The sequence below is a fragment of the Podarcis gaigeae genome (assembly GCF_964106915.1).
Source record: "Podarcis gaigeae genome assembly, chromosome: 2".
NCBI classification, from domain to species: Eukaryota; Metazoa; Chordata; class Lepidosauria; order Squamata; family Lacertidae; genus Podarcis; species Podarcis gaigeae.
In genome coordinates, this window is record NC_139679.1 from 70,686,685 (window position 1) to 70,695,877 (window position 9,193).

Below are 9,193 nucleotides of genomic sequence, written 5' to 3' on the forward strand. Positions count from 1 at the left end.
GATGGACATAAAAAGAGCCCCACTACCTTCAGGAGCTTAGGGCCTCATCAAACCTAAATCCGGCTCTGCTCTCCTCCAGACTCCCTTGACCCCATACTGCAAACATACAGTACAAGGGCAGCCAGAACCTGCAGCCCTAGGCAGATAGAGCCTCGACTGCTCCCCACCAAGGGAATCTCTCCGTCCCCTCGAGGACCGCCACTCCGAGCAGAGCTCATCCCACCGCCTCGCTCCCGTTCCCCCAAACCCACCTGCTGCCCATCGACGCAGCTGCGCCGCTCGCCCAGCCCTTCCCGGGACAGGCTCGAAAGCGGACAAGTCTGGGAACTTAAACCTGCCGCCCGAGCAGCCAGCCAATCCCAAACGCCGTCTTCTTCGTCAACCAACCACCGAAGCGCGGAGGAAGAGGAGCCCTAGCTACGGCTTGAACAGCTTTTCAATTGGTCAACGTAGCCACGGGCGTCAAAGAGGCCCCGGAGCACCTATTGGGAGAGCGTAGTGGTGGTAGGCGGGGCTTTGCTTACCACGCTTGTTATTGTTCCGCAGCGGCTTTCCGCCTTCCTTTGTGCTTTTCGTGCAGCCAATCGCTTAAGGAGGACCCGCCCCCACTACCACGCGATAGGTCAGGACTGTGCTGCAAGCCCCGCCCTTCTGAGCTACTGGAGGGAGATTTAAATCCCGGGAAGATTCTGCACTGCACCTGACAGACACGCTGCTGTTCCATTTGAGTCATGCACCTTGGGAGTTCCGTGGGTGATGGGTGGGCTCCCGTGAGCGACAGGTGCTTGTTCCTGGATTTCTGGAATGGGTGGAATGCGAAGCTCAGTTTTCTTCCTTCTGAAATGTAACGAGAAGGAAGCTGCTGTTTGCTGGCTGCTTCGTTCTGTTCTGTTTCTTCCCCCCCCGAGTATTGGTTTCCAAAGCTGGTAGGAAGAGTGCTGCAGAGCCACGGAATAAATGAATGGTTTCCTTGTAGCACAACATTTTAAAAAATATTGTTCTAAATTTATCTGACCAGTCACTTAAAAAAATTAGGCTCAGCACCATGTCAATTTGTCTCCCGCCCCCCATTTCCCGGGCTCAGTTTTATTTTATGTTGGGACTAACTGTAACAGCTCTGATCCTCCTATTTTCTGAACTCGTATGGAAAGGCTAGAAGGGGGTAACACGTTTGCATAAGAGGTTTGTAGTTATGTTTTGCTTTGCTCTGCAAATGTGGTTTCATGCTGCAGGGGTTTTGCTGTTTGCGTGTTATGAATGAGATGAGAACTGATAAGAGCGTAAGTGCCTGGAAACAGTTTTCAGTCCACTCTCGTTAGTTAGAATACCCGTATAGGCTAAGATCTGTTGCTCTCCTCTGGGAGGTCTTTGGGATTGGTAATAGTCTCGTCTGTAGAATATTTATAACAAATTCCTGTCTTTTAATCTTCCCTCAGTTCTCTGTACTATGGGTCATTGGTTTTCAATCATGGGGCACTTGCTGCTGGGATGTCGCCTGTGTTTCAAAGAAACAGGTAGGTGTTTCAGTGGGGATGAGATGAAGTAAGATATACCAATGAACCAAGAACTTATTAGCAGCAATGAAGAAACTTTTTCCAAATAATAAGAGCCAATTCATTAGTTACATGGATTCACAAAGGAAATCAGTTGGCAATTCTGGTGTAATGAAGGCACCAGTTTGTGATACAAATCACAATGTCTTTGAAGAGGGTTAATTGTTTAATCTCAGCCAACGTCTGATGCTTTAGAATGGAGCTTAAGAGCAGGATGAATGTAATATAGAAGGGAACGAACCAGAAATTTTTTTCAGCCTCTAGTGGTCATATTAAAGCATTTAAATACAAATGAAACAAAGATAAAAGCAGCAGAAACTGCATTTGCTTAAGCATTTAAGATTTGTTTAAATTAAATCAGTTAAAATGCCTGGATTTTTAAAAATTTTGCCTGGTGCTCCAAAAGATAAGTGTTGGTCTACTTGAATGAGTATCACTATGAGAAGCATTAAGAATAAAATAGTTAATATTTTCCAAGGCACTGAAAACTGTCCAAGACTTTTGTGTTATGCCTTATTATTTTTATTTTATTTTCTCATTCATGGCCATGGGTTTACTCATTACAATAGTGAACAGGTTCCTTCTGGGAGCAATTCATGACTGCTGAGCTGGAAATAAACACAATAAGGAGGCTACCTTGTATATAGTACATGAACTAGGGAATGAAGCTGGCAGCAACTTGTACCTCCTCTATTTATGGACAGCCAATCACTGTCTTTTGGCCTAGTTCATTTTATAGGGTTACTGTTGTGATTTTTAAAAGTGTATGAGTGAAGAAAACTGAGAAATGCACTTTGATTCCCATGAGGAAAAGTGGGATAGCTATGTCATAAAAAAGGTAAAGGGACCCCTGACCATTAGGTCCGGTCGCAGACGACTCTGGGGTTGCGGCGCTCATCTCGCTTTATTGGCCGAGGGAGCCAGCGTACAGCTTCCGGGTCATGTGGCCAGCATGACTAAGCTGCTGAAATGTGAGGGAACGTGTGGTCTCAAGGTATAAATGAATCCATATTATTAATAAAACATTTCCCTTCTCTCCCCATTCAAGGCCACAATGTTGCATAGAGCAAGCATTCCCAAACTGTGGTCCACAGGTGGACTGTGAGCCTCTTTCAGGTGGTATGTCTGTAAAAATGTGATTAAAAGTTACACAGCATCTAGCACAGTGCACTGCAATTCCTACAACAGGCAGAAAAATAATTAAGTGGTCTTCCAAGAAACTCAGCAATTTTCAAGTGGTCTTGGTGGTGAGTTTGGGAACTGCTAGTATAGAAGATGTTGCAATAATATGTAGCACCTGGATTACTCAGACTGGCAGGCAGTGTTTGGTTTAGGGAATGTATAACGCTAATATTGCATGATTCAGGTAGCTGCACACAAAACCTGAGGTTTAGTTATGCATGCTCTGGGGAGAGTAGCCAAGAGATTGCTCGGACACTTGGAAAATGTTAAAATTAATGGGAAGGTTGGGGAGAAACAAAACGGAGCATATTGAATTGAGCATTGGTTTAGGTATTTTTAGTTTGGCATGAAGAGTGTCAGGCATATCATGGGTGATATCAGGCGATTATTGCAGGCTAGCATATTGTACATGGAATGTGACACAAAATGGAACAATAAAAATGCTAACTTTCCTTCACCTCTAACTTAATGTCCCACATTATGAATTTGCACATTTAAAGCCCATGCTGTCCAGCCTTAAACTGGCACAACATTAAGACTGATTTCAAAGTTTATGGGCTTTCTCCATAGTGTGTGGTTCTGATCTTGAACTGGGTCTGAAAGTTGTATGGATGCCTTGCTATTGAGTTTCAACCATTACTGGTAGTTCCTGGAGATAGAAACCTTTTGCAGAAACCATTTATTAAAGGGATCCTGATGCATCGGCTCCATTTCTAAGAAATAACTGCTATTTGTACATTGAGACATCCTGTTATGCACCTCTTAGTTGAAAAAGTGTACCCTTTAGGCTGCTTCTGTGGCTTCAGATGGCAGTAACTACTTAAAGGTACACTTTACTTTACTGAATAAAAGATCCTACTGATTTTCAGAGGCATGTTTTAACCTGTGAATACCTTTCAGTAGTGACCATGTTAGACTGGAGGTTGTGAGATCTTGCCATAGCTGGCTCTAGCCTATTTTTCATGCTCTGTAATCAAAGCAGATGATAAGCAGTGAAGTCATATTTGAAGGAGACCCACTTAAGTAAATAGATTTAAGTAACTTTCAGTGGGCCTACTCCAAATATGACTACCATTGGATATTGCCTCTCATTTTCTTGGAACAGGCCTTCATCCCAGGTGTTTCCTGTTGAAATGGTGAGTGTGTGTGTAGGCACCAGCCCAGAAAGGACAACAGAATCCAGACCAGAATCCAGGTAAGTTTTAGTAGGACTGTAGTGCTTTTATTTGGGGGTGCGGGGGCTTATATGTCATAAACACACTTACTACAAACTTATACCTATATGTACATCCATTGATACAGTTTACATGTTGGTCACATTCTTTTTTTTTTTTTAAATATTTATTTATACAACAAGAAAAAACAAGAAAACACACACACACAAAAAAACACAAGTACCAAATTACACACAAATTACAAAAATAACCATAGACACATAATTTTCTTGGCAAACAATAAAACATCTATTGGTCTTAACACTAAAGACCCAACTTCCCGTCTATTCCATATTTCAAGTTCAAATTACTTATTGCCAATACACATTTTTTCCATAATTAAACTTATTCTCAATAAATCTAATTTCTTCTCCCTACCTAGCAACTATTACTGAAGTTCCTCGAATGCTGCAACAGAATTTAAACTACTATATTTATTTTTCAGATATTCTTTGAAAACCTCCCATTTAGAAACAAATTCCTGTTTGGATTTATTCTTTATTTTTTCTGATAAACCATCTAATTCAGCATATTCTGTCAGCTTTTGGATCCAATCTTGTATAGAGGGGATTTCATTACTCTTCCATTTTGCTGCGATCAAAACTCTTGCTGCCGCCGTCGCATATAAAAAGATACCCTTCCTCTTTTGTGGAATATCCAAATCTGTTATTCCCAGGAGGTAGGCCTCTGGTTTTTTATTGAATGAGATCTTTAGCATTTTTTTGCAGTTCTACATGTATACTCTCCCAGAATACCTGTATTTTCCTACATGTCCACCACATATGGTAGAATGTTCCTGAATCTCCGCATCTCCAACAATTACTTGACACATTTTTATACATTTTTGAGACTTTCCATGGTGTTAGATACCATCGATGTTGCATTTTTTGAAAGTTCTCTCTAGTCGTGTAACAATTTGTGAATTTCCAATTGATCTTCCATAAATTTTCCCATTGGGCCATGGTTATTGAATGGCCAAAATCCTGAGACCACCTCACCATTGCCACTGTTACCTCCTCCTCCTTGACTGTTGGTCACATTCTGTTTTGTTCACATTTGTATCCTGATTTCTTTGACTTTTAGAAGACATCTGAAAGCAGCCCTGTTTAGGGAAGTTTTTAATGTTTGAACTTTTATTGTGTTTTTAATGTTCTGTTGGGAGCTGCCCAGAGTGACTGGGGAAACCCAGCCAGATGAGCAGGGTATAAATAATAAATTATTATTTTAATTATTTTATTATTATCATTATTATTTTATTTCCTAGTTCATATTGATTTCATATTAACATATATACATCTCTGTTCCCCTAACCATCTAATAATTTATACCTTATCTCATATTCTTTGTAATAATTCTACTTTATACAGCTTCCATTTTCCCTACGATATGCACTCATTTAAAACCAATTTTCCCTATATTGAGCTGCCATTGAGAAACAAAACGCAAGAACCTCTTTTGATAAATAATTTCAAAATGTCATCTGGGACCTCTCTCTGTCAATCTCTGCACCACTTTCTCATAGGCACTTTTCTTTATCTTTTCTTACTAATCAGTAGCATCCCATATAGTTAGCTTTTGCTTATTTGCTGCTGCTAATTTTTCAGTTTAAATAAAAACACAAAATTTGCTTTGATTCCTCAAAAAATGTTTATTTGGATATGCTGAAAATACGGCATTCTTAACTACATCAACTCATTCACCTCATGTCTTCCAATACTGTTTATTACTGATGAAGAATTTGCATTTAGCATTACATCTCTTCTCTCAGCAGGTCTGGCGTGGAAACAGATGTGGCTGTCTTGCAAAGGAGGCAGAAGCAGATAGACTATGGGAAAAACACCATTGGTTACCAGTGCTTTGTACAGCAGGTGCCGAAGTGAGCAAAGCTAGTTGTTTATCTACCAAGTCTTTATCTTCATGTAGCACGGGCTTGGAGTCCACAGCTTTCCTTTCCAAATGGTGGCTGGCAGCTGTTCTCTAAACCTACTTCAAGGGACTGGCATTTGAGACATTCACTTTGGCATCTGCTCCTGATGAACCATTGGGAAAGGTTACCACTTTTTTGGGGTGGGGGCTTAATGTGGTCTTAAACGGTAGAACCTAACAAGTGTTCATGCTTTGCTCTAGAGCTGCTCGGCAGCCAGGTGTTCACCCAAGAACTCCAAATAAATATAAGAAGTACAGTCGCCGCTCCTGGGATATGCAGATCAAACTGTGGCGACGGGCACTGCATGGCTGGGACCCACCTGGACTTGAGTTCACAGGAAGTGGACAGGGAAGTATTTGCTAGTTTCTCTTAGCTATTCCGGGATAATCTGGGGGAAGATGCTTTTGGAGATGAAATATGGCCATGTGTGTCCAGTTTTCCCTGCCCAAATCTTTTGCTCTAGACTCTAGAGAACTTGCTAATGGAATTCATTCTTTGACATACTCCTGTTGAACCTTGGTTCCATACTAGAAAGTAACTACCTTTTCATTGTGGAGCATTCACTGCCAGCAGCCCCGTGACCCATTTATAAAGCAATCTTAACACACTCTTCAGGAATTGCGGGCCTAGTCTATGTAGGCTCTCTCCCTGGTATTCCTTATCACCATGGAGACAGGGTTAATTGTCAACACAGCTCTTGTGCTCCTTGCTGAGAGCAAATGGCTCTTGGGCTTATCAAAGTCTGGGAGTATTTTTGTACACTGTTGTGTGAATGCCTATGTGGTGGTGGTCACATGTGTATTGATAAGAGGGAGAAATACTGCTGTGGTATAGAAGTGAGAAAGATGTAGCCAACTTTATATTTTAGTGGATTTCAATCATTGCCTATATTCTGGCAGTTGGTGATCTCCCCAGAGGTGTATGTGGCGAAGAAGAATTTAGTCATTTGAGTTCAGTTACCATCAGTGATGAAGAGAGAAGCCATACACTTCTCTTTCAGTATGGTTATCATAGCGGGGAGATTTCATCCTTGGCGTCCAGGACAACATGGGACTTCTTGGCCTCTAAATGTTACTTCTTATCAACCATGGTTTGAGAATTGTACACAGGTTCCTTATGCCTGGTCTGGGATCGAAAGACATCTAATGCTATCTGCTGCCTGGTTCAGTGTGAATGAAATTCTGTTTGCTTGCAAGGCAGGACTGGTGGGTCCTCTGCCTGCTCTTTCAAATGACTGGCTTGTTGCCCAAGGGACCCTGGAAAAACTTTGTAAATAAGTCTTGCATGGGCAGGTATTTAACATTACTCAGTTGTGCTCCTTATAGCTTTATTTTGCCATAGTTAAAAACAATGCTTTTTTTTTCCTGGGGGGATGCAGGGGTATGCATATCCCTAATCATTTTGTGAATCTAAGTTTGGCCTCACTGAGGGGCAGTATTTCAATATGAGTAGGAAAATGAGAGTACCCCTAAACATTTTTTTTAGAAAAAAAGCACTGGTTAAAAGAACAAAATATTTTGACTTGTATTAAAAAAATAATTCATAGGATTTGGGGAAAAGCATAATTTCCTTCAACTACAAGTTCTCTATCACAGTTCTGTACAAAATCTTCACTACCATTGAAAACCTTTTGGGAATGAGATATTATTGGTGACTCTATAGACAAGATCTCTTGGAATAAAATATTGGACATGTTCTCCAATCGCTCCTCCTCCTCTAGAGTTCACTAAAATAGGCCCTCAAATTAACTTACTGGTGGTGCATGTATTCTTCACTACTAATAGATGCAACTTGCCCAGCTACCTGTTGCAGCACCTGTGGCCAGCCTCTTTTTTCCACAAATGATAGGCTCCTTAGTGTCCTCCTTTGGGGAACTGGTCTTTCACAACCAAACAACAAATAGCTATAGCACCTGATACCCTTATAACTGATGGCTTACCTTTTAAAGAACTTACTATACAGCTTATGACAGCAGCTAAAAACTGGAGGACATTGAACATGGACTTGTATGAAATGTGACTGGCACAGCTGTGGGAATTAGCCCTAATGGACAAGTTAACTAACAGAATGAGAGAACGTAGGAGTAACAAGAAAAAAGACACTTTTAAGAGAAAATGGTTTGGCTTTATTTCATGCACTCTCAAGAAAGGATGGATTAGACCACATGACCATTTATGGACTGATACACTTTTATGAAGTTATAGTTAAGGTGGAATTTACATTTATTCTTCCTATCCAATAAGTGCAGCTGTTCTGTTTTACCGATAAAATACAAATAAACTTGGTGGTGTTGTTTTTTTAAAAATAAACATAAACTGTAGAGTTCTAGATGTTCATGTGCGATTCAATGACAGGTGGGGTGGGGAAAATAACTTTAAATGGGAAAAAAGGTTTGTTAACTACGAAATCTCATTTTATTAGACTACTCATTTAACACTGTCTCTTCTGGTTTTAGTTTGCTGGTTTGTCATCTTCTGACCACTCTTCTGCTTTGCTGTGTCATGATGATAACTTTATGGAAGATACAGAAGATCATCCATACTGCTTCTGGGTGTGAATCATATCTTCTGGAAACCCAAAGCACCTGATGCCCTAGAAGAGGCAGCATCTTTAAAATGAAATAAGAAGTGGAGAGTGGGAACCTGAGCTATCTTCAAGCTTTTTTCCACTGTGGCCTACTCTTGCTTCCCTAGATTGCTGCAATATTTTGTAATACATTAATCTATTTCCATTCTTGAGTAATTTGTTCTATGCAGTTTTCACACAGAGAGCACTTGTTACTGCCTCTGCTTCACCCACTAACTTTGAAGAAGCCCTGTTTGTATCATTGACATTTCTATTGTTGAAGCATGGGTGGAGGATGTAAAGTCAGTAAAGTACATTCCAGAAGTGGAATACTTGGTGACAGTACCTTGCACTGGAGGGGGGAAAGGGGGGAGATGATAACCAAAGATGAAAAGTTTGAGCATGAATTACTTTAGAAGGTGAGCACCCAGGATCAGCTTATCAATGAGTTCTTCATTGGCCTGGCTTGTTTAGATCTACTTGACACAAGTACAGTGGTGTGAGGAAAGCCTCCTTTGTACTTGGTCTCAGTAAAGATCCTTCTGTTGCTTAGGTGAGAACATCATCCCCAAACCTTGGGTGGGAGCTAGAGAATTTATAAGCATGAAGCTTAGTAAGGGACTAAGGCTTGTTTTTGTGTGTGTGTTTTTGGAGGGGGTCCTATCAAATGCATAAACCTTGGCCTCTTTCTGTTTAAAATGGAAAAAAAGTGCACCATGAAGAGCTAGCTGCTTCCCCCCTGCCCCACAGTA

The 9,193-nt window shown here is 40.9% G+C and overlaps 2 protein-coding genes across 12 annotated transcripts in view; one reads left to right on the plus strand and one right to left on the minus strand.

The window, feature by feature from the left end:
- The window catches only part of CDC25C (cell division cycle 25C), a 158,423-nt gene that overhangs the window by 16,482 nt on the left and 132,748 nt on the right, over positions 1-9,193 (minus strand). For 3 of the 10 annotated variants that reach the window (XM_083726381.1, XM_083726382.1, XM_083726377.1), the window contains exon 1: positions 252-355. The exons of 1 other annotated variant lie outside the window; for it this stretch is intronic. Coding sequence is in view for 2 of the 9 variants with exons in the window: in XM_083726384.1 (XP_083582510.1) it covers positions 252-262 (11 nt within the window). In the remaining 7 variants the exon portion in view is untranslated. Of the gene's footprint in view, positions 1-26; positions 199-251; positions 356-700; positions 886-9,193 lie in introns of those variants that run through there. 6 more of the 10 variants (XM_083726378.1, XM_083726379.1, XM_083726386.1 and 3 more) reach the window with 5 other exon arrangements.
- LOC310838763 (oocyte-specific histone RNA stem-loop-binding protein 2-like) lies at positions 652-8,607 on the plus strand. 2 transcript variants are annotated; one of them, XM_083726428.1, is made up of 6 exons: positions 652-781; positions 1,437-1,514; positions 3,841-3,930; positions 5,718-5,825; positions 6,077-7,168; positions 8,332-8,607. In XM_083726428.1, exons 1-5 carry the CDS (start codon positions 732-734, stop codon positions 6,237-6,239), a joined length of 489 nt encoding a protein of 162 aa, XP_083582554.1. In that variant the 5' UTR covers positions 652-731; the 3' UTR covers positions 6,240-7,168; positions 8,332-8,607. The 2 variants fall into 2 exon arrangements, with proteins under 2 accessions (XP_083582554.1, XP_083582555.1); XM_083726429.1 differs by having other exon boundaries at positions 3,841-3,915; positions 5,715-5,825.